This window comes from Mirounga angustirostris, unplaced genomic scaffold (assembly GCF_029215605.1).
Source record: "Mirounga angustirostris isolate CCGP_5_RB_7025 unplaced genomic scaffold, mMirAng1.0.hap1 SCAF_15, whole genome shotgun sequence".
In the NCBI taxonomy this organism is placed as follows: Eukaryota; Metazoa; Chordata; class Mammalia; order Carnivora; family Phocidae; genus Mirounga; species Mirounga angustirostris.
In genome coordinates this window covers 60,865,197-60,890,591 of record NW_026991723.1, presented here as the reverse complement: position 1 = coordinate 60,890,591, position 25,395 = coordinate 60,865,197, and the positions used below count along the sequence as shown (strand labels likewise).

The 25,395-nt window shown below is 44.2% G+C and overlaps 2 protein-coding genes and 1 long non-coding RNA gene across 11 annotated transcripts in view; 1 reads left to right on the top strand and 2 right to left on the bottom strand.

Annotated features, from left to right (window-relative positions):
* Nucleotides 1–4,728, bottom strand: part of TMOD1 (tropomodulin 1) — an 84,938-nt gene extending 80,210 nt beyond the window's left edge. Inside the window, exon 1 of one of the 3 annotated variants that reach the window (XM_064579927.1) lies at nt 4,585–4,728. The gene's annotated coding sequence lies outside the window, so the exon portion shown is untranslated. The remainder of the gene's footprint in view (nt 1–4,584) is intronic. The other 2 variants (XM_064579926.1, XM_045882753.3) reach the window with 2 other exon arrangements.
* A 108-nt stretch (nt 4,729–4,836) lies between these two features.
* Nucleotides 4,837–7,049, top strand: LOC123849390 (uncharacterized). Its single transcript, XR_006792042.3, has 3 exons — nt 4,837–5,032; nt 5,861–6,024; nt 6,217–7,049. It is a non-coding gene; the product is annotated as an uncharacterized LOC123849390 (long non-coding RNA).
* Nucleotides 7,050–8,753: 1,704 nt separating this feature from the next.
* The window catches only part of TDRD7 (tudor domain containing 7), a 78,157-nt gene continuing 61,515 nt past the window's right edge, over nt 8,754–25,395 (bottom strand). For all 7 annotated transcript variants that reach the window (XM_045882738.3, XM_045882740.3, XM_045882744.3 and 4 more), the window contains 5 exons: nt 22,297–22,431; nt 19,233–19,343; nt 16,848–17,350; nt 12,642–12,802; nt 8,754–9,218 (listed from right to left, as the gene is read on the bottom strand). In XM_045882738.3, the coding sequence (XP_045738694.1) occupies nt 8,998–9,218; nt 12,642–12,802; nt 16,848–17,350; nt 19,233–19,343; nt 22,297–22,431 (1,131 nt within the window). In that variant the 3' untranslated portion in view covers nt 8,754–8,997. The remainder of the gene's footprint in view (nt 9,219–12,641; nt 12,803–16,847; nt 17,351–19,232; nt 19,344–22,296; nt 22,432–25,395) is intronic.

The window sequence follows — 25,395 nt, the reverse complement described above, 5'->3', positions numbered from 1 at the left end:
GGGCTGGATCTTTGATGGTCTTGGGTTCAATGCTAAGGAATCTGGTAGGAAATGGGGAGTCCCTGAAGGGAGAGGGATACAGGGTCAGAGCTACATTTCATAAAAATCTTTTTTTTTTAAGATTTTATTTATTTATTTGAGACAGAGAGAATGAGAGAGAGAGAGAGAGCACATGAGAGGGGGGAGGGCCAGAGGGAGAAGCAGACTCCCCGCCAAGCAGGGAGCCCGATGCGGGACTCGATCCTGGGACTCCAGGATCATGACCTGAGCCGAAGGCAGTTGCTTAACCAACTGAGCCACCCAGGCGCCCCTCATAAAAATCTTTTAACAGCATCATAGAAGAAGAAAAGGCTTGATGCAGAGCGGCTTTTACAAGGCTCTGACAATAGCTCAGGGAAGAGATGACAAGAACTTGGTCGGAGTCGTGACTGTGCAGATAGAAATGAATAGAAGGAATATTCAGGAAGGTAGAATTGATAGGACTCTTGACCAAATAAATGGGGTGGTGAAGGAAAGGGAAGTCTCTGGCTTGGTGCCTGGGTGGATGGTGTTACTAATGCTAACCAAGATGGGGGACACTGGAGGAAGAGTGGGTGATGAGCCTGAGTCAGGCCTGTTGGGTGTGAAGTGCTTTTGGGATGTCCTATTGGCTTTGTCTGATTGGCAGGAGTCACAGATGCCTGGAGCTGAGGAGAGCAGCCCGGGCCGGACACACGAATCTGGGAGTTGCGAGTTTATGGCTGGTGGCTGGAGCCCTGGGCGTGAATGGGATTGTAGGAGGGTGTGGGGTGGAAAGAGGACAGGGTTGAGAGTGGCACTGACATTTAAGAGATGAGAGGAGATGAGTCCACAAAGGAGGCTGAGTGAGGCCAAGAGGCGTTGCTGCTTCCCTCAGTTCCCAGGGACATGGAGGGCGAACACCCCAGTGGCCACAACTCCTCCCACAACAGAATCATCTCCAGGAAGGGCCATGGGGTCACCGCCCTAGAAGCCCCAGGGTGAGCAGTCGCTCGGCTGGGGACCCTGAGAAGATGTCCTGAGGCGGGGACGCGTGGGCGCCTGGGCTTGGCCTGCCTCCACTCCCTCTCATCCCCATGCACAGTAACTTCAACATTTCACATTTGTGTTTTTGTCTGAGAGAAAAACAAAAGGATGCAAGAAAAGAGAAACAGAAGAAATGCTTGCGTTTGTTTAGTTTTCAGATCAGACGAGGACCCAGCACTTCCTGACATTGAAGAAAACCTCCCAGACATGTCCTAGGTTGACTCCAATGAGCTCATTCTCTCGTTATCATTAGGAGCAAAGAGAGTCGGGTCCTTTCACAATTAAATGACGGAGGAATCTTATAAAACAAAAGAGAGGAAATGGCCCCAGAATTATGCTCTCTGGTTCACGTTCTCCCACAGAAACAGGACTGTAGCTTTAAACTGATAATGGCTCTGAGCGGCCAAATAATTGATCTATTTGGTGCTCTGGCTTTAAGTGAAAAGTGAACTGCCCTCTTTAGAAATGTTGGCAGCCTGGCTGGTCCATTAGTAAGACTGAAAAATCAAAACACTGACTGGAAAAGGCCATTATGACTCCTGGACTCAGCAGGAGTCATCGATAGATGATGTCATTTCAGAAATAAGCAAGCCAAGGTCACAAGGCTCCTGGGCAGAGTCAAACTATGCTTCCTGGCCCATCACCACCCTCCTTCACAGATACTGAAGACTGCCAAGGGGACGCAGGGGTCTGAGCCAGGACTGGATTCATTTTACTTTACTTAATTTCTTTGCTTAGCCTGATTCTGGAGGAATGTGATTCCAGAGTCTGTGACGCTCAGCAGGTGGTTAAGGCAGGCCTCCGGTCCTCCCATATACACACCCCTCTCTCTTTTCCTCCTCTTCCCGTCTTCTGGGTCCTTCTCCACCTCTTCCTACAAGCCTCATCCCAGAAGCACCTGCCCTCCCCTGCCCATCCCCCCATGCCTGTTCTTAGCTCCTGCTACCTTCCCTCCCTGCTCCTTTCTCAGAGGAGCTTTCAGGAGTGGTAGGCTCTGTTCCCACGCCTTCAGCTCCCATGAACCTGCCTCTTCCTCTCGCTAATGCTCGAAATATCATCGCAGGGACCAAGCACTTGGGCTGAGGGCTTTCCCAGCATCATCTCACTTAATCCCCAAAGCAACCCATGTGAAATGGGTGCTGTTATTATCCCCATCGCACAGAGGAGGAAACTGAGGCTCAGATAGACAGGCTGGGTCACTGGCCCCAGTAAAGTAGTGGCGGATCCCATGCTTGAGCCCTTAGCAAGGCCCTGGCCAAAGTCACCCATGACCACCTGCCAATCCTGGTGGCCCCCTTCCCGGTCCTCAGCCCCTCCGTCTCTTCTCAGCAGCTGCCACTGCTGACTTCTCTCCTCCCTGGGCCCCTGGGAAGCTACTTTCTCCTCCTCTTTCCCTCCTCTTCACGGGGTGGGTCCCCCTGAGTTTCATCCCCGGAACTTCACTTTTCTCATGCTAGCAAGTCTTCCAAGGGAACCTCTGAGCCCTCTTGACCCCAGGTCTACTGGGGACCGTCCTGCCTACCCCCTCATAGCTTGAGGCCACTCTAAATGGGTGGCAGAATTGGGGTTGGAGCCAGGTGTCCCGACCTCCAGGTCAGTCCACCTCCTGTTACTCAGAGCTGCCACTAAATACCTACTCCCTGTTTTTACATTTTTGCTGAGCTGCAGGAAGCAGCCCTACCCTGGACGAGGGAGAAGGTGTGAGGCCCTGATAAGGTGGGGAGGAGGCTATTTTTAGAGGGCACTGGCGCTCCACTTAGGCTGGGAGCAACTCAGGGGCCAAGACGGGCAAAAACGTGAGTTTGCAAGATTGGCACATCAGAGGGAGTAAAGACACCAAGTGACAGCATTCCCTGCTTTCACTCTGCCTGTTTGTTGTATGGCTCAAACTGATGGGACTCTGTCTTCATTTCCCCTTACTTCTTTATCAGTGAGGCTTTGAGGTGGGTCTAGAGAAAATATATAATAGAAAGTAAAGTTCAAACAAAAATGAAATTTCAGAATGAGGGCGCTATATTGTCTGAGCAAGGGAAAGTTCTGGACAGCAGCAGATCAAAGGAGAGGGGGCACTGGTGGGGTGCTCACAGATCCCCAAGACCTGCCTGAGCGGCAGGAAGGGTCAGGAAAGAGAGGAGAAAGGCGAGTGGAGCCTGCAGGCCTCCTGGCCTGTCAGCAGCACGTGACCTTGAGCAGGGGGTTCTGTGGCCCTTGACAAAGAACGTAATAGCTGTCATCACTGGGAGAAAGATGAGGATTTGGGGGAGGGGTGCTCCGTCTGAGGGCCCAGAACCCGAATTAGGGTCTGGGTCTGTGATTCCAATAGGGAAAAACTTGGGCTAGGTCATCGTGAAGAATCTGAGAGGGTGAAGGTGGAGACCACGTGCAGGGTCGGTCTAGCAGGACCCGGCTGGGCGGCTGGGGGTGCCTCCAAGGCCGCATCAGAGGCCCTGTATAGATGGGGAAACTGAGGCCAGGGCGCAGCTGGACTGGAGCCTCTGGTGCTGCGCGGTTCATTGGGTCGAAAGCTGCGAGGGAGATGGCTGCTTCCCAGCAGAGGTGCCCAGAATTACCGAGGGACGCTCTTCCGGGACGTACCCGGCGCAGGCCACTCCGAGGGCCCTAGGAGGTCCCAGTACAGGCCTGCGTCAGAGCGACTGCCCAAGTGTCCGGTTTCCACAACGCCCCGGGCTGTGCTCGGCTGTGCCCCCAGCGTCCCAGGCCCGAGGCGGCGAACAGGTGTGGGGGAGCGCCAGCGGTCAAGAGCGCGCCCTGCTGCTCTCACCGCCCAGACTCCTAGCTCCCTCGCCCGAACCAAACCCTGCCCTTACGAACGGGGAAACTGAGGCCCAGAGAAGGGAGGGGGCTCGCCAAGGCCACCCCGCGAGTTGGCGACAGCGAGGGGGGCTTCTTGCCCGCTCTACCTCGGCACGAAATGCGCGTGTCGTGGCGCTTTAAACCGCGTCATCTCCCGCAGTTTGGGAAACTTTTCCTGCCACCAATAGGCGCAGCCCGAACCCCGGTTGCTAGTCCCCCGAGCACGAACGCCCCACTCCCACCCCCAAACTCCCGGCAGCCGGAGGAGGGCCACGCCTCGTGCCGGGCTCGGCCGGGCACCTGTCCGCAGCAGAGGGCCCGCCGGCTCCGAGCCCCGCGGCGCGGGAGTCGAGCGGCCGGCGGGTGGTGAGTGGCGGGGGCGGCCGCTCCTGCGGGACCCCGGCCCCGGCGCCGCTCTGCGAGAGCCTGGCTCCTGCCGCCGCTTACGGACGCGGCGCCGAGGGCCAGAGACGAGGGCGCCCCGCCTGGGGCCCCGGGAGCCTAGCGGCGCGCACGCGAGCGCGGCGCTCCGGACCCCGAGACCAGGGCTCCCCAGCCCCGGAGGCAACCCGAGGCGGCGGCTATTTATAGAGGGAGCCACGCTCAGTCCCTCTTGGCGGCGGCGGCGACAGCTGAATATTTTGCCCAGATATGGCTGGGGCCCCGGCGCGGGGGCAGGGAGCCCCGCGAGCGCGAGGGGTACCCCGGGCCGGGCGGGGGGCTTACCGGGCCGTAGAGCCGCGGGGGCGGGCGCGGGCGGCGACGGGGCGAGCGCGGGCGGCAGGCGGACAGGCGCTGGCGGCGGCCGGCGGGCGGGCGAGCGGAGCGCGGGGCTGGACGAGCTCCCGGGCGGCCGCGGGCGGGCGGGCTGGCGGGCGCTGTGGGCTCCGGGGGAGGGAGCCAGGGGCGGGCCCGGCTCCGCGCTGTCACCGCGCCCCGCCCCGCCCACCGCTCTCTCCCTCCGTACCTCTCCCTCCACTCGGGGGCGCCGGGGCGCCGCGCACCGTCCCCGACCGCGGTGCGGCGTCCGCTGGGGGCAGCGCGGGGCAGGGGCCGGGCCGCCTCGAGGCTTGGTTCCGCGGACGAAGGGGTGTGGATAGCCCTGAGTCTGAGTCTCGGTTTTCCCAGTTGTACCAGGAGGCGTTCAAGCGGCGGTAGAGTTATCTGGAGAAAGGTGGGTGGATTTTCATTCCTGCGGCGTCTGGGATGTAAGAATCGGTAGGTCTTTGGATGGAGCAAAGCCAGCCAAGCAGCTGCTGCACCTTTACTCTTTTGGCTACAGCAATCACCTGTCCCATTTTACCAGCAGCCCACCTAGGGCTGGTATGAGCCGAAGATTTAATAACGATCATTTTGTGAGCACGTAGTTCCAACAGAGTCAAATGCATTCTCTCTATACTTAGCAGGAATGGAGGGTCCAAAATACTGACTTAAAATACAACCAAAAGGTCCCACCTTCTTAAAAGGCTAATATGTTTCCCAGAACAAACCTCTTAAACCCAATTTAAACTTTGTTTAAATTTTTTAAATGGCTCATAAAAAGGAATTCGTGTGAACAAAAGGTATGGTTCTAATTATTATGGGTAAGTTTCTTGTGGGGTAGACCCTAATAATGTAACTCCTTTTAATCCTGGTATATAGGGGCCCCTGGATGGCTCAGGCAGTTAAGCCTCTGCCTTCCGCTCAGGTCATGATCCTGGGGTCCTGGGATGGAGCCCTGCTCAGTGGGGAGCCTGCTTCTCCCTCTCCCTCTGACCCTCCCCGCTCTTGTGTTCATGCTGTCTCTCAAATTAATAAATTTAAATTAAAAAAAACCCCTGGTGTATGGATTACTAATGAGAAACATTCGTTTTTGTTTTTGTAAGTCTTGTTTTCCACAAAAATGTATTCCTACATTACAAAACCCTCACAGCTCTAAGAAAATGGTCTTTTCAAGAGGATACGTGCCATGCATTTTTAAATAAAGCGATGATTTATTTCAGATTGTTTTTAAACCCCTTAGTTGTGGAATCAAACATTTAAGAGAAGTACATACATCCTAAGTGCGCAGGTTCAAGAATTTTTTTCACCTGAACACCTGTTGCAACCACCATTCAGTCAAGAAACAACATGGCCAGCAGCCCAGAAACCAACCGGTGTGGTCCTGGGTCACAGCTCCCTCCTAAGGTGATCGCTTCCTTGACTCCTGCTTCCCTCGTGGTTTGTCTCCATTTGCTCAACTCTGCGTTGTGAGATTAATCCGCGTGGCTTCATGTGGCTGTAGTTTGTTTACTTTCATGGCTGTAGAGGTTTCCACTGCATGAATATACCACAGTTTTTAAAAAATCTATTTTACTATTAATGGACATTTGTTTCTAGGTTTTAGATACAGCCATGGTGCTGCTGTGACTTCTTTACCAGTATCCTCCAGCACAAGGGCACGCATTCTTCAGTAATTGAAATTAACGAAAGTTGGAACGTCGTCGTCTCGGTTCTGGGAGGAGGGGTGGTATCTCACTGAAATTTGAATTTCCATTTCCCATGTCCTGATGGGTTGAGCACCTTTTCATGTTTATGGGCCAGCTGGATTTCCTTTTTGTGAAATGTTTGTTCAGATTTGTTGCCATTTTGTTTCTGGATAGTCTTTTGTTCATTGAATATATTCTATATACTATATTCCTCTATATTCCTCCACTGTGTAATTGCCTTTACACCATCATAATAATGCCTTTGGATAAACAGGTGTTCTTCATTTTAGCATAGTCTAACCTATCAATATTTGCCTTTTTGTTAGCACTTTGTCCTGTTTAGGACATCTTTCCTACTCCTAGATTATCAAGGTATTTTCCTGTGTTATCTTCCCTCCTTAGACTCTCATGTTTAGGCTTTCAATCCACTTGGAATCAACTTTGAACATGGTATGAGGCCAAGTTTCATTGTCCGTCAAATTGTCCTAGCATGATTAATTTTTCACTTACATCAACAACACAATTGCTTTATTTCGAAAAGTAATGGAAGGGCGCCTGGGTGGCTCAGTTGGTTAAGCGACTGCCTTCGGCTCAGGTCATGATCCCGGAGTCCTGGGATCGAGTCCCACATCAGGCTCCCGGCTCAGCGGGGAGCCTGCTTCTCCCTCTGACCCTATCCCCTCTCATGCTGTTTCTCTCTCTCTGTCAAATAAATAAACAAAATCTTAAAAAAAAAAAAGTAATGGAAGCATTTCTAACGTCAGTGAAATAGAAACCACCTCTTCTTTATCTGTAGGCAATTTGAGGATTTTTGTTTTTATTAGGAGAGAAATCATTGTAAAATACATTCACACTATTTTACTTAAATGTTTATATGTCAAGATATTTTGATTTTATCATAAATGATTATTTAAATCACTGGCATAAGCATTCCTGAATTTTGAATCACTTTAATTATGTTAAATATAAATTTTAAGAAGTTAGATAATTTCAACATGTTTTACATGAAAAATATCAAACATCTGGTCTTTTTCTTTCTGCTCTCACTTCTCCTAGATTTTCTCAAACAAAAATAAGCAAATGACCTGAAGAAATTTTATCTCCAGCCTGGTCTTCTCCCCTGAGAAGACTCTACATTTCTAATAGTTTATGCATATCCTCACAGAGACCTATTGACTTAAACTCAGGATGTTTAAAATCAAAATTTTCAGTTTCCCAAATGGAGTAAGGGTCATCATCATCCTAGCCTTTCAGACTAAGATTTGGCTTCACTTTTCGACGCTTCCTTTTTCCTGTCTTCTGGATCTAAAATGTCAGTACTAAAAATTCTAATTAAAAACTGCAAAAGGCCTTTAATTTTTTTCTTCATTCCCATTGCTTGCCTCTTAGTCCAGGGCCTGCCCCTCTCATTTTTGGACCACTGCTTAGGAAGGCCTCCAACCTGTCAGTCCACCCTGCTCATCAATTAGCAAGCACATAATGGGTGCCTGAGGTGTTCAAGATATCATTCTGTCTTTTGTGGAAGACAGACAGGGGTGTGTTCTGGGGTCCCTGCACAGGCTCACAAGACCTGCTTGGGTATGTCTTCTCCCAACTCTATATTCAGTGATGTCACATTGTTAGCGGGAACTCAACAGTGGTGGGAGTATTTACAACATGGGAATCATCAGATACTGGGAATCATCAGATACTGGGAATCAAGGCTTACTCCCTGCCCACCCCCACCAGAACCAACTGTCAAACATTTATCAGGACACCATTAGAGAGATGACAAAGACCCCTCCCTCCTTCAAGGAGCTCATGATCTAGTTGGGGTGACTGGTGCACAGACAACTAGTTATACGCTATTAAGTTCAGTGAAAGCTGGGCACCAGAAGAGGCATATTCAAAATGTAATAGAGTAGGAGCGGTGCCAGGGAAGGCTTCATGGTCAGCCTGGGATGTCAGGGAGGATCCTGGCAAACAAAAATGGTGGAGGGGGGAGAATGAGCAGCAGGCTGAAGAAACAGAATAAGCATGGTTTGGAGGGGGGCAAGGCTTGCTGTAGAATATAGTCCCGGGTGCACATGCATGGGGTTCAGGAGCCAGATAAAGGTCCAGTGTGGCTGGTTAGGGAGTGGTGGGCAATGGGGTTGGGTAGGGAGACTGTGGAAGGCATGGGCTCTCTGGGCAGTGAGGTGCCACTCAAGATTTGGGGTGAGGGGCATGCTTTGAGGGTCACCTGGGCGGCTTCTCTATAGCACCACCAGCAATGCTAATGTGCTAACAACTCAAGATAGTCCTCACGTGGCTTGGTGACCACTTGCTTTGGGATGCACCACTACACCAGGGTTAAGTCATGAAGTTCTCACAATCTAACTGTAAAGGAACCCAGCACCACAAAGAAGACATGAATAGAAAGGGAAACCCTTCGTCTTAAGATCGTAAAGCTCAGAAATGATAAGGCGGTTTTTATATTGATAAACATTTTTATTCTAATATTGTAGTAATAATTCAAGTGCAATTTTCTTTGAAAAGTCAACTCGGTTAAAACAAAACTTGTTAAATATCTTTCATCAAACAGAAGCATATTGTTTTCAATCCCCACAGCAGTCAGCTCTGTAGCAGAGATGAGGTTTCTTTTTTTAGAGCCTACTACATTTTGTTATTGCTAAAAAATCTGAATTAGTTGTCAATATCTCAGAAGCAGTGATTAATTAACTTTTGAAAGCTCTACCAGATACTCTGACATAAAATCATGAATCCAGATATCTGTGTCTGGCAACGATGTGTCCACTAAATAGACCACAACTTTCCGGTCCCAAGGGTTAGCATTTTCTATAACTGTCTGAACCAATGCCACCAGAGGTTTCTTCTCCACATGATTTCGAAATACCATCGAAGCCTCCTCAGACCACTGGTTGCACTTCACCCCTAGGAGAAAGACAGGGAGTACAAGGATCAGTGAGGGGTCGGATGAGCCTTTCTTTGATCTGTAATGATGGAAAACTATTCAGTCAATTCCAAAGTAGCTGAAACATACCAGGTTAGACTTGTCTAATTAAAAAAAAAAAATAACAAAACAGTTGCTCAACAATCTTAAAACAGTCCAGCTTATAATAGTTTCCCTATTCTGAATGGGGTTACTTCTGTAAACCTTTACCTACAGACAGAAGTTTCATTGAGATTTATTGCTGTGTTATAAAATGAAGTTATAATAACTACTGCCCATTTCCCTATATAAAGTATATGTAGATTTAAACTGATAATGGGGATAACCAAGGGGAATAAAATATCAATAATATCTGTAACATTGTGTGTCAACTATACTCAACTAAAATAAAATATCAACGATCTCAATGGCATGTCTCTTATTTATAGACTTTTTTTCCCGATGAACCAGATATAATGAGGAGGAGGAGGAGGAGGAGGAGGAGGAAGAGAATTCATATACTTAGAGTATACTAATTTTTCAAAATTATATACAATATCATGGCAAAAGCACTGGATTGAAAGTCTGGAGATCCAGTTACCTTTCTCGGCTCTTCTTCTATCATGTGGTATGATCTTGGGCAAATCAACTGGCTTCTCAGGCCTCAGTTTATTTATCATAAAATAAACTGGCTGGACCAGATTAATTGTAAACCCCATGTATTTCTAAATCCTTATGACTTTTAAGCTTGAGGACTCAAGTTAGAGAATTCTAAGTTAGAATTCTAAATTAGGTTTTAAAACAAAATTGAGGTAAGAATATGTGTTTTTCAAAAAATATTAGTAACTAACATGAATTAAGTCCACATATACTAGATTGCAGAAACTGTAAATGATGTCCCAGAGTGAGGAAGGCCTGGGAGTTTCACACATAATTTAACAGACCCGCTATTCATGTAGTGAGTGGGCTACATTCTTTGAGAACAGGAGAAGCCTAGAGCAGCCTCCAAGCTGTTGTTTCCTGACCCGGGTAATAGCGATAGGAACGGTAGGTAACCCTCCTCATGTGGGGGAGAAGTCAGTGAAATGGAGGGGCTGGTAGAGGCCTTGTGCACACAGTAAGTCCTGGTGACTGTTAGCCATGGTGCTGGCGATGGGGATGATGGTGCCCTGCACTTGTTCCTCATAGAGATGCCCTCTCTGGGCAGTTGACTATCATGCTTAACAACACGTGTTGTTAGCAAAACCTGAACATTCAAAACTCAAAATAAAAAAATGTGATCATTAAATCTGGAGAAACCCTTTAGAGGTCTGAATTCAAAGCAGGTCAGTGGTAGTCATGCTCATCTGCAAGATGCCACTTTTGGTTCATATCTAACTACCATGGGCATTTCCTCTGAAATCTAGCAGGAAGGACAAAGAAACTGGAAAACACTTCAGAATAACACTATATATAGATATCAATATCTCCAATAAAAGCTGGCCAAAAATTAAAAGAAAAAATCTATATACATAATTTCTTTCATTTCCGAGATCAAATCACTTCTGCTACTGTGCTAAATGTATGGGATGAGCCAGGGTAAGGAATCAGGGTGGCACCATGTGGTCACAACCCACCATTTCCCAGCGCAACAGGACACAGAGAGCCCAGATGGCTGGAGGTCTGCATCCCCCAGCCCTTCGGCTCCACACTCTCTGCTAATGCTGACAGACTTCTGGATGAAGCTTCACCGAACTGTGCATGCTCCCCACCGGTGGAATGCACACAGACCAGCCGCCAGCATCTCTACTGCTGCCACAAAAAATGGACTGGACGATCTTTAATTTTATTTCATCTTATTTATTTTTTTAAAAGATTTTATTTATTTGACAGCAAGAGACACAGCGAGCGAGAGAGAACACAAGCAGGGGGAGTGGGAGAGGGAGAAGCAGACTTCTGCAGAGCAGGGAGCCCGACGCGGGGCTCGATCCCAGGACCCTGAGACCTCTCCCCCTCCATGTTCGTTTGTTTTGTTATTTATTTATTTATTTATTTATTTAAAGATTTTATTTATTTGACAGAGAGAGAGATAGCAAGAGAGGGAACACAAGCAGGGGGAGTGGGAGAGGGAGAAGCAGGCTTCCCGCGGAGCAGGGAGCCCGATGCGGGGCTCGATCCCAGGACCCTGGGATCATGACCTGAGCCGAAGGCAGACGCTTAACGACTGAGCCACCCAGGCGCCCCATGGACAATATTTTAAATAAATACCCCTGTACACTACTAACTTACATCCTCAGATTTTTTTTTTTTTTAAAGATTTATTTATTTGAGAGAGACAGGGAATGCATGCACAAGTGAGGGAGGGGCAGAAGGAGAGAATCTCAAGCAGACTCCCCGCTGAGTACGGAGCCCGAAACAGGGCTTGATCTCACAACCCATGAGATCATGACCTGAGTCGAAATCACCAGTTGGACGCTCAACTGACTGAGCCACCCATGTGTCCCAACACCCTCAGATTTTAATAATAGTCAATATGCCGTATGAATGTGGTGAAATCACATACTTGCATGCTGTTAATTGCAATGCAACTGGAGACTCACTTGGCCATAAAGATGGTCATATTCTTTTTTTTTTTTTAAAGACTTTATTTATTTATTCATGAGAGACAGAGAGAAAGAGAGGCAGAGGGAGAAGCAGGCTCCCCGCGGAGCAGGGAGCCCGATGCGGGGCTCGATCCCAGGACCCTGGGATCATGACCCGAGCTGAAGGCAGACGCTTAAAGACTGAGCCACCCAGGTGCCCCAAAGATGGTCATATTCTATGACCTAGGAATGTTTTCTAATTGTGGAAACTTATTATGTATTTGTATTATAATTTATACAACGTTACCACCTATTAATTGAGCAGTGTGCTCCTCCTATTGGTTACTGATGTTGTTTCGTTGTTTTTGTGTTTGTTTTGGCTAGTATACTTAGCTGCAGGTGTTTTCATAATATTACAATAAGTGTATAGTGACCTAAAGGCCTAACAAAAGGGAAATACTGATTAAACAGAATCTTTGGCAGCTATTAAAAATCATTATCAAGACCATCAAACACACACTCAAAAAGTAGTTAGGACAAAAAAAAAAAAGCTAAAAAAAGAAGAAAGCAGCATGCAAGACTATCCCTGTGCTAAGATGACAGCTTTACGAATACACCCTTATGTGAGACCACGGACAGAAAGGAATACGGAAAAATAGAACGGCAGATACAGTAGGAGGGCATGACGGTGAGAGACGATGAAAAATTATTTCCAGTAGGGCCAGGAAGTTGTTTGCCAAAGGGGAAAAAAAAAAAAGAAAAGTTACATCAATAGGGCCAGTAACTGTGCGCTCCCCGAGGGCCCAGGACAAAATGACACTATACACTGTGTGGAGGCACAAGTTCGAATCCTGCAGAAATTACCTGCAAGTTGAGCTGTGACGGCTTGAAAGGGCAGCTTCCTGAACACATCCGCCAGGGGCTGCACCTTCCTTATGTTGACGAGTTCGTGCTTGCCATAGTCCAGCTCATACACGGACACCAGCCCGTTGGTCAGGATTCCTTTTAAAAGCACCCGGTGCCACCTAGATGTACATTGGATTAAAAAGGAAGGAAAAATACACAAAGTCAACATCAGCTTTATGGGTAACAATGTATGATAAAAAGAAAAACTAATGTAAATGACGTTTATCAAACTATGGAACTGTACTGTCATCGAGGTTTTAAAAGAAATTGCTTCTTCTTGACCCAAAGGTTACTGTTCTCTGCTTTGCCACTGGCTCATTTGATGGAGTCTGTTCACTCATCCCGTTTATAGGTGTCGTGGAACTAGTGCAGGAGACCAAACACAGAAACCAGCAACCACCACTAAACAGACTCTAAACAGATGGAGGCTGATCGGGACAAGGCAGGGAGATCCCTCCACTCTGACAGGGAGATAGAGGTGGCCACAGGTCTGAGACAAGGGATGGACGTGTGTGGAAGATGGGCAGAGGGAGGTAAGCAGAACTGGCCAGGCTGGAGACACACATGAGAAGAAAAAGCACAGAAGATTCTATAGGGCATGGCAACTGGGAGTGGAGCAAACACCACAGGAGAGCAAGGAGGAGGAACGTGCGAAGGAAGAGGAAATAAGAGAGTGTGGGAAGAGATTACAAAACATTCTGAATGCAAAGGTGACAATTGTAGTCATGCCAAGTGAGGACACTGGAAAACAAAATAAAACAAAACACAAAGTCCAACCCATTGCCTGGAATAAAGAACCTGGACAGGATAGGAGAATATGGGGGAAGAAGAACATGGTTTCAGATCTGGAGTTCGAGGCACCAGAAAGAAATTCACATGAATGTATTTTTCTCCTCTGGGCCTACATTCATCGTCATTACAATTAGAAAAGCTTAGACTTCAAAGTTAAAATATGAAGGGCCATCTTAAAGTCCTGTAGTCTTGAGGACATGATTGAAGAGTATTACTAAACTAAGGGAAGGAAGATTGTTTGTAACATCTAAAAGGTAAGCGTCTATGGAGGCAGCCTCCACTCCTGCATGGTGTGAAGTGGGCTCCGCCTTGGATGGCAGACCCAGCCACCCTCTGAAACAGGTTCATTAGTCAGAAGCCCCAAGCCCAGGGCAACAGCAGACCCTTCCCTGCAACACACTGTTGGGCTGGGGCTGACCAGACTGGACTGATTCTCCAGCACCCTGGTGGAGAATGGGTCCAGGAAACATCCAGAGCTGCTATAGGGTGAATTCTAGTAAGAAAGCTACAAAGAGGCCAATTTTGGACACTAGTGATTGGGGGCTTTGGGAGGAAACTCCAGAAACCTTGAGATAAGCCCACAGTGCAGCAAGCAATAATTCATGAGTCACAGAAAGGTATTATAATAAGTATATGAACTTTGGGGACCAACAGACTTGGGCTGGAGTCCCCCCTGCGGCCATGGTCCAGCTGGGTCATCTTGGGCTCCTATTTAACCTCTCTGAGCCTCAGTTATCTCATGTGCAATATTTAATTTTAAGTCACTTGCAGAAACTGTATATATAAAGTGCCTAGCACATGACTAGGCACATCACAGGTGCTTGGCAAATGGTAGCCATCATCATCATTATTATAATTATTACTAAAATGAAGATAAGCTGTGTAAATATAAGCATGTCAGACTGTATAAGTGCAAAAGGAGATAAAAATATTTGGTTTCTACCTCTAGCATCGTCTTTAAATTGTACAAGGCAAATGCTGGTGGACTGTACTTTTAGTGTGTAAATAAGAGGGACAGAGCAGCAAGGGGAGAGCTAGCAGAGGACTTATGTGTCATGCTTCTCTGTAGCTTTTAATTTTCAACACTAATAGCTTAACTAAAGGCTTCTGTTTGCACTAGATTACCAGTTTCAGTACAAGGCCGCTTGTGAATCATCTGGAGAGTTTGTTAAAAACACTGATTCTGGGGTTCCACCGCCCAGAGATTCTGATTCAGGATGTCTGGGGTGAGGAAGGAGAATTTTGGCTCTTCTTAGCCAAGATGGATTTGGAAACCACTGCAATCAACAGTGTATCTCAAATTCCTAAGCCTTAATTTACCACAGTTGGGAACAGGGCTCAGTAAATAGTCCTGGGGTATAGGCAAGATAGAAACTCTTTATACTTTACACTGATTCAGTTCATGAAGTTTAAGAAAATATCGGATAATCTGTTCTCATATATAAGACATCCTTGATGATCTAAAGACAGATTAGCTGGTTAAAGTCCCAGAGCCTTGGAGCAGGACTGTTGGACCCCTGTGGGGAGGAGGTCGAGTCTGAAGCACCACACACTATGGGTCTCTAGTTTAGGGGTTCTCCTGCCCCACACAACCGTTGCCCCCAAGTAGGACCTCCCCACTGCTAATCACCATTAATCTGCCCCTCAGATAACAGTTAACATTAGTTTCGTTTTAACTGTGGTTAAATTATTCTGTGACGAGTTCTGATGTAGGCAAATTGACACAAATGATGTTCCCGGGTGGAATTAAGCCCATGCATGCTTACGGCTGTAAATAACGTGACATTGTAAAAATGTGTTTTTTGAAGATGAAAAGCTTGTGACATAGAAGCTGAATAGTTTTTAAAATGAGAGCTATGATACTTTTCACTCCTAAGAGTTAAAAATTGGGGTTTTTTTTCCTCTCATGAAAATAACAAAATTTTTACAAATGCCTATGCTTGATGGCTTAGGAATGAACAAAAGCATTCTATAAAAAAAAATAAAAGAAGCAGTTTGACCTTTTAAACTGAGTTCTGGGGGGTGTGTGTGTGTGTGTGTGTGTGTGTGTGTGTGTGTGTGTTGTGGGGGAACAGTTCTTTGTGTGTGGCATCATCAAATAAGCTTGGTCAGTTCTCCTGAGAAAGCAGCAAAGGAGACAGGACACGGGTAGGTTGTTCCTTGGGCCAGGGCTTTTGTGACCTTGTAGGGCAGACAGTGTAGCGCTTGGGCTTCCCTGGGTTGGAACCTGCACTTACTGGAGGGCTTCAGGAAAGGAGGATGTGGATCCGAATGGGAACTGTGAGAAAACGGACTACAGTGCTCCACAAATGAGGATCTGTGGTTCTCACTGTCTGAAGGCCGGAGCAGTGAACTATGCACTGTTGCACCTTATAAAAGGTGGTAAGCTCTCTAGGAGCAATGGACAACATATATCAAGAATCATGTAATCTTTAAACAAGTGATTTCTCTTCTAGGAATCTACCTCAGAGATAAATAATCTGAGATGTGAACAAAGATTTATCTTCATTGTTATTTACAATAGTGAAACATCTGCGAGAAAAAAAAGAACCTACATAAGAGAACGGTAAGTAAATTATGATTTCTCTAGATGACGGACTATTAAACATGTTTATGAAGAAATTTTATTGCATGGAAAAATGTTCCCAGGATTATGTGAAGTGAAAAAAGTAGGTGTAGAATTATATATAATAATAAATACTATGCCAATTGTATGAATATATATAGAAAAGAACTAGAAGAAATAAGTAAGTAGTTTAACAAAGGTTATTATGTGTGGCTGATTTTCTTATACCTTTCTGTATTTTCTAAATTTTCTACAATAAGCATTTAGTTTTTTTTGTTTTTTTTTTTAAAGATTTTATTTATTTATTTGAGACAGAGAGAATGAGAGAGAGAGAGCACATGAGAGGGGGAGGGTCAGAGGGAGAAGCAGGCTCCCCGCCGAGCAGGGAGCCCGATGCAGGACTCGATCCGGGGACTCCAGGATCACGACCCGAGCCGAAAGCAGTCGCTTAACCAACTGAGCCACCCAGGTGCCCAAGCATTTAGTTTTTAAAATGTAAAAGTCATTCTATTAAAAAAGTTCTTTTCTGAATAAACAATATTTTGTCTAATAGAAAAGTAGAAAAAACATTTAAACCTTCATTTTAGGTATAATTAGGTTTTAACAGGAATTTCATATATGGTCACTAGATATTTAGATAAATGACATCATTTCAAGTATTAAAAAAGGGCATAATTCATTAGTCTCGTTTCACATTCAAAATTTCCATTTGTGCAGTTCCAAGTCCCCCTGCAGGGATTAAGGACTCTTGGTATCGCTCTACACATTTTTCTTAGTAGAATAAAACGCTTTGTCCAGGAACCTACTTGTTTTCCACTTTTGCGGCATACACTTGGTCTTTTTCCACGGCCACGTGGCGCTCCTCAGACACGCTGTAGTACAGAATCATCTCCTCCATCAGAACTTCCAGCTTGTGTATCTCCTGCCAGGGCTGGATGACAAAGTAGCCTGGGTGACAGGCCACTGGCACGTACACATCCATGTGCTCCCCTGGCTTCGACAGGTGGACAGGAGGTGGCAGTTCCTCTGTGGAGGAGGAGCTGCTGTGCTCCACCAGGGACTTCTTGATGGCATCTGCGAGGCTCCTTCTGAAATTCTCCCCAGTGCTGCCCGGGACGGGGGTGCCACCACTTCTGCTGTGGGGAGAGCTGGCTCCACTGGATACAGCACTCAAAAACACATCCTTCTGATGCTTCCACAAGTCTGCATTTGTAATCTGCCGATTGATGCTGCGGTGAGGATCGGGGAAGTTCTTGGGGGTAAATAAATAAACATGTGCGATGCCTCTGGTTTCATCCACTTTTGTAACCTATGGAAAACACACAAGCCATTGCTACAAGTCCAAGTTCACACTAAATTCCAAGAGGCAGTTATAATATTAACATTAAATATTAAAACACAGTATTTTGCACGAAACCCCAACTTGCTAAAATTTATTTAAGGTAAGATAAATTATCTATCACGGCTGTAGTAGTAAATAGGCTCATAAGTCCAAACAGTCTAGATGCCAGCAGCTGGCTTATGGAAATGAAAACCTCATTAACCTCTAAAAACTGAGGATCCCTTGTAAACCCACTAGAGGTCATTATCACTGAGATGGAGTCTACATATCATGATTAAAAGCTTTTTTTATTAATGACATTTAAAAACACTCAAAGTAAAAAAAAAAAAAAAAAAAAAAAAAACCAGTATGACGAATCCTCATGTGCTCATCTCCCAGCTTCAACAATAAAAACTAATCACAAGAATGGCAAGATGTTCCATGTGCTTTCCACCTAGGCTGGTGCACCCTCAGACTGGGAAGCAAGGGATAAAGCTTTGACATTCACCATACCCTTGGGGACCTCTGGTCCAAATGCCTTGTTTGGTCTTAATATCTGCCCTCACCCTTTCTTTGCCCCCCTCCCCAGTTTACATGGAGGAAGGGAACCTCTCACGGGAGGGAGAAAAAGAGGGAAAAAGCTACACTGAATAGGTCAAAATTACAGCTTTGCCCCTTTGCACAGGAGACCTTTGTCTACCCGGCTACTTCTTTCTGCCAGAGGGGTGAGTGTTGTACAGGAATCCTATAGACTGACAAGTGGGATTGTACAGCTGTGTGTCCCAAAGGGCTGGGTGCCTGTTAATTCTTACCAGCTCCTCTGGCTTACCCTGGGAATGACAAAAATAAGATGCTTCCAGCCACATTGATCTCTTACCAAATAGGGCTGGGATTGAAAGGCAGGAACAGAGGTCTGAGATAGGGAGACAAAGCAAGCCATCTATAGTAATTTACTTAAAAATATTTCTCCTAGCAAGATGAATCTATTTAAATTAATTAGCACTTCAAGGTGGTATGAATGACTGACTGCTAATTTATTTTGACATTTATGATACAGAAGTACCATTTCAAAAATCAATCATTAAAAAACATTTTTATTGAGTACCAAATACTCTGGCTTTAAGATCTTAAACCATAGCTGAGAAAACAATATTCTTTATCATGTGGCAACTGAAGAATATAAAATGGTAATTAAGTGTATAATTGTATAAACATAAGAAAATCCATGTGAGCTAGAATAATTTAGAGATTTTCATGAAGATATTTCTCAAAGACATTTCATTGTTAAATGCTTATATAAAATAACATTGTTTTCATTAGTTAAAACAGAGAAATATCTTACATTTCTATTCTTGGAAATAAGAGCAATGTTTCTGATATAAAAGTGCAAAAGTACAGAAAAAGAAAGAGGGGCTTGTGAAATAAAACAGTTTAAGTAAACTTTTAAAGGCGGAAAACAGGATTATAAGCAAATGATTTGCTCCTAAGTCATTCTATACTTTAGAAAAAAAAAGAAATAGAAGACTATTTAAATGATCTTTAGAAACATTTATCAAGAGATAGATGGTCCCTCTGTTGGGAACTTAATTCTTTATCATGGAGCAAAATAGCAGAGAACTATCTCTGATACCTTATTAATAGTGGAAAAATTATATAAAGGGTTTAAAAATAATATTGGAGATACACGATAAATTCTTAAATAAAAATCAAACCATGAGATATTTTACCACACATGTAACCAATCTCTTAACTATGAAAATGTGTCAGATCTGAAAGCATCAGTTTATGGTAAGATAAGATTCTTTCACAGAGAAACAAATAAGCCCTTCTGGCTGACAGCTCCCTTTCCAAATGTATCAAGAGAACTAACCTTAATGCTACAGTCCGAGCAATTCAAAACAGAATCTCTCAGCCAAAGCACAGCATCTGGTGTCCACATGCCAATAGACTGTGGAAGATCTGCTAAACAGCACTTGATAGCCTGGAAAGAAAACATGATGGAAAAGCAAACACACCATCTTAAAATAGGTACTGATAAGTAACATCAATGTTATTTTCCTATAAGTCAGATGTTGCTAAGATAGAAAGCAAGCACCAGGGATAGCTACTAATGATGATTGAGCTCTTGGGTTGGAGTGTCTGCTATGTTCCTGGCTCTGCTTATTTTTCCTCTGCTGTCTTTACTCCTGTTACTAGCCAGGGCTCACACCAGGCACTTCGCATACTTATCCTACGATACTTCTGCATGACGGGTCAATGTTGTGACCCCATTTTACAGATGGTGAAATGGAATCAGAGAGACTAACTTGCATCAGATCACAAAGTTGTGAAGACAGGTTTGGGACTTATATTTAGGTCTTCCCTCTAAGTGCATTTTTTCAAAATGAAGTGTCATTTGGATGTAATGACTTTGGTTGCAAAAATCTTTTCAGAGGCTGACATGCTTCATTCAGCAGTTCCTAGTACCTGTGGGTGCGAGACATTTGTGGTCATGTTTGGAAGGAGGCTGTAATGAGAGTTAAGGAGGGTAAGAAAAACTGAAATTCATAGATACCTAGATGCCTCATTTTCCTCAATGCCTTTTACCTCCCACCACCACTGCACAAACTTCTGTAGAATGGCTTCAGCAGGGAGTTAAAAGGTGACCTTAGGGACTCCCTTCTGTCTCATGGAAGCCTTGAATTGTTTGAGGCAATTTTGTGAAGGGAAGAAACCTACTTCCAGGATTTCTGGATTCCTTCTTTCCTCTCTGAGTCCTATTCTTCTTCGGGAGCTCCAGGTCTCTCACTGTGCCCCCTGGATGAGGGATGTTTCTTGGTGGGGAGGAGGTCACTTAGAGCAGAGAGAGCACTCTCTTCATGCCTGCAGGGGCCAGGCGGCAACGAGGGAGCAAGATGGGCCAGATGGAACCAGCACACTGGAGAGCAGGGGCCGTGCAAAGCAGAATGCCACTTCCCAAGTTCCCACAGGGCACCGTCCCATTAAGGACAGTGCTCAATATAGTCGGATTTTCTAGTTTGTCAGGAGAAGCTGGAAGTCAGGATTTCTGTGTGAAATTTTCTGAGTTTTAAATCTTGGTAACCAATTCACAGTTTAAAACCCTATAACGGGCGCCTGGGTGGCTCAGTGGTTAAGCGTCTGCCTTCGGCTCAGGTCATGATCCTAGGGTCCTGGGATCGAGCCCCGCATTGGGCTCAGGGAGGCCTGCTTCTCCCTCTCCCTCTCCCCCTGCTTGTGTTCCCTCTCTCGCTGTGTCTCTCTCTGTCAAATAAATAAAATCTTTAAAAAATAAATAAATAAATAAATAAAACCCTATAACAGCAAGAGCCCAAACCCAATATTTATAGGTCAGCCTGGGCCGACAGGCCATCAGTTTGCTATTCTGACTTAGACCTCCTGGGGAGATGCTGTCAGCCAGAGGCTTGGCCCCGCGGGCTCTTAAGGTTCCCCCAACTTCATATCTATGAAATAACAAATCTAGGCAGGATTAATAGAAAAAAATTTGGAGTGGCTTTTAACGCTCCCGACAGTCGGAGGCAGAGGGACGGATGCCTTTTCCCCTCCAGCCGGGGTGCCTTTTCCAGGTAAGGCTGGCCCCGGGTGGATGTTCCAACAAGGGGAACAGAGGCCAGAGCTGTTACCAAGTGAAAGAGGCATTTAACAAGTTTTAGTATTGTGGCTGAGCAGCAATAAAAGTGATTTTGAAAACTGGCTTCAACACAAGTTCAACAGATTTTCTGTAAAAGAGTCATTTTAGAAAAGGCAGTGGTGACACTCCGGAGAGAAGGTACAAAAGCCACGCTAATTATGGTCAACCACTTTTTAATCCACAGAATTTTGATGGTATAAGGTATCTTCTGGCAAATACAAGTCAAGCGGCCTTTTGAAATGACAGAATGTTGGATAACTTTATTCAAAAAACTACTAATTTCTGTACAAAATCCTCTATTTCTCCTAAAGGTAGGAAATAGTTTTTAACAATTTTAATTCAAAATAATGCAAAATTCTTATTATCTGAATTTTTATTAATAGAGGAAGATTAGGCAGAAATTAATCTTTTTACTCAAATCTATGGGGAAAAAGTCATATAAGAAAATGGTTGAATATAGATTTTTTTTTTAAAGATTTTATTTATTTATTTGACAGAGAGAGACACAGCGAGAGAGGGAACACAAGCAGGGGGAGTGGGAGAGGGAGAAGCAGGCTGCCCGCAGAGCAGGGAGCCCGATGTGGGGCTCGATCCCAGGACCCTGGGATCATGACCTGAGCCGAAGGCCGACGCTTAACGACTGAGCCACCTGGGCGCCCCTACTTAAGCTTTTATTTATTTTTCTTTTTTCTTTTTTAAAGATTTTATTTATTTATTTGACAGAGAGAGACACAGCGAGAGAGGGAACACAAGCAGGGGGAGTGGGAGAGGGAGAAGCAGGCTTCCCGCGGAGCAGGGAGCCCGATGCAGGGCTCGATCCCAGGACCCTGGGATCATGACCTGAGCCGAAGGCTGATGCTTAACGACTGAGCCACCCAGGCGCCCCTGAATATAGATTTCTTAAGAGAATGGCCACTTAATTAAGCTAAGAACTCTGGAAGTAAGAATTTTCTTATAAGATCTTGAAGCTGTATAGAAGTCAGCACTGGCATCCCATTAGTAAAATGGAATCTCTAACTGGACAACTTAGCCTAATGACGCGGCATACTTGAAAACAAACATTTATCAAATGATATTCTGTAAGTCTGACTGGTCTTCTTGTCTAAGTCGGCCAAATTTTACATCTGAAAACCAGTGAACAACCACATCTGGACCATTTCCAATTTTGTTACCAACTTGGACTTCCCTCATTATCAAGATCAAAACTGAGAGGGCATCTCACAACACAACTACAAATACAGCCAAATCCCTTCCAGCAAATCTCCCAGCTTGTAACATATAGTACCTGAGGTGGGATCACAATTATTTCTTGTAGAAACCGTGGGGGGATTTCCCTGAGTTCGGACACTTTCACAGATGTCACAGTGCCAGAGTCCAGGAACTGAACATCAAGAGCTCGGCTGCTGTGAACGTTCGTAATCTGCAATGAGATAAATGTTGGTTAATTTATAAGCATATCCAAAAGGCCAAAACACTTCTGTGCAATTACATTTTGTATAACTCTAAAATGCATATAAGAAGCAACAAAGACTATCAGTGTTCATTAAGTTTTCTTATTTTTTATTTTTAAATTTAAATTCAACTAATTAACATATAATGTATTATTGGTTTCAGAGGTAGAGGTCAGGGATTCATCAGTCTTATATAATACCCAGTGCTCATTACATCACATGTCCTCCTTAATGTCCATCACTCAGCCACCCCATCTTCCCACCCCCCCCTCCCCTCCAGCAACCCTCAGTTTGTCTCTTACAGTTTGTCTCCCTCTCTGGTTTCATCTTGTTTTTATTCTTTCCTCTCTTCCCCTATGATCCTCTGCCTTGTTTCTTAAACTCCACATATGAGTGAGATCAAATAATAACTTTCTCTGATTGTAAATTTTCTTATTTTAAAATGTACCTATTTACTCAATAGGTATTCTTTTAGAATATATTTGATTTTAACATTGAATTGTTAAAAAATTTAATCAGTAGTAATCACTAAACTATAAACTAATAATAATCAATAAAATGCACAAGTATGGTAATATTTACAATGTTCACAATTCTAGGACACTACTGATTATAAAACAATTTGATACACCATTATATATTGATTAAAGATGCAGTCTGTTCTCCAAAATATTAAAATATGAGAAAAAAAAACTGTTGTGTCTTAGCAATGAGGAAATAAGGAATAGAGAGAATTCAGACACAGAAGTTTTCTTATAATAGGTATATACTATACATTTTTAAATAACATATTTTGGCATTTTATAGCTTTGTCAAAAAGCCCACTGACAATTTTTATCATTTGTCCTAGGAACTTGAAACTCAGAAAGTCATAGAGAGGTAAAATAAGTCCAAATTAATAATTCAAAAATGGGAAAATTACATACTGAGTCAAAGCAATAATTACCCGTGATCCAATGGCAACATTACAATATAAGATTCTGGGTATACTTTAAATGTCCAAACTTCCCTTAATAAGCCTATGTGATATCTGCCATCATTGGATATATAGTTCGCATTTGCCAAATACAGCCCCATCAGGATGGTTATGTGGGCAGGGACTTCGTACCTACAACTTGCTCTCGCTGCCACCTTAAGAATGGTGGTGCTTTCAGTATGTGAGTGTCACAAACTGGACCATTCTTGGCATGGAAGTCAGACATACCAAAAGTAAAGCTTTTTTCTACTGCTCCAACAAAAATGCTTTATTAATAGCATAACTTTTTAATCTCTTAAGATGATGATAAACACAAACAATATTAAAACAATATCTTAAAATGTATTTTTAATTCAAACATATATCCTGAACACATGTATTGGTATGGCTGGTGTATAATGAATGCTTCTTATATCCAGGCATAACTGGTCAGAGACATATACTTCCACATCTCAAGGAGTTGCTAGTCTCATGAGAGATGATGACACAAATATATAATTAGAATATAATGGAGTAGGGCAATAATAAAGCTATGTACAAGGTACTATGAGAACATAGAGAATGGGTATCTGACCCAGCCAGGAGGTAGATTTTAGGGCAAGTTTTCAGGAGGAGGGAATGCCTAGAATTGGTACTTTCCTTTAAAATGTACTTTCTTCTTCTTATATTAGTAAAATGCCTTTATCATAGAAAATTTAGATACTTAAAAGAATGATATGAAAATCACTTATAATCTATGACAGATTACAATTATCCTCCTAGTCTTTTATCCATACATGTATAAAGAATTAGACTTATAAAAATTAGAACGTATTTGCACATACTATTTCATAATTGGCAACTTTTCACTAAATGTCTCAAAAATACTTCATGTCATTTTCTTCTATATCATTTTAATATTACATAAGTCTATCATACAGGTACATTGTGACTTATCAAACAAACCTTTTGGCTGGATAACTTAAATTGTGTAAATTTTTGCTCTTTTGAGAAACAATCATACTTACTGGACATTTGTATTTCCTTTTTCACAAATTAAAATTTCATAAGTATCACAATTTCAGCTGGACTTTACATGATGAATGGGAGTAAACTAGGTTGGTAAGAGTCTAGTTAGGGGCAATCTGAACATTTCAAACACAGGGAAAAGGATGGGCAAGACATACATATTTCTTACATGTGGGGGCTACAAGCATTTTGGTTATGCTGGAATGTAAAGTGAGAGGCAGGGCAAGGCAGGGAATGAGGCTGAGAGAAAGGTAAAGGCAAGGTCCTGGAGAGCCAGACATTACGTCTTAAAGAACCAGATTTTACCCCGTGGATGAGTAGAAGCCAATGCCATGTCTTAAGGAGAAGAATGAAATGGCCATCTTTATAAAAAGCCACATATTGTTGGTGATAACACTGGGTAAGGGCTTTGGAATCAGACAGATTTGGTTTTAATCTCAGCTTATACTTTCTAGCTGAATGACTTCCCTCATTAGTAAGAAGGGGATCATAGGGCTTTATGAAGATTAAGTGAAATAAGTCATATTTTAAAAAAATTTTTGTGCCTGGGAAATAAGCCTCATTAAAAGTTGGATGTATTATTATTTGCTATTATTTACATTTTGGGTCACTCACTCTAGTGGCATGGAGCTTGAATGGAGGAAGATAAGAGTAAAGACAGAGGAACCATGGTATTCCAGTGATCTAGGCAAGAAACGACAAGGCTGTGAAAATGGCAGGTTTGGTGATTAGTTGCACTGGCGGCTGAGGAAAATGCAGGAATCCAAGATAACTCTTCAGGAGCAGGCTGAATGGTTGCATGAATGGAGGTACCACCAAAACACAGACATAGGAGGAAAAAAGGATGGGGAAAGATAATTTTGGCTTTGGACACACAGAGCTTGAGGAGTTTGCAAGATGGACAATCAGGCTGGATTTTGCCCAAATCTAAAGCTCATCAAGGGCTGGA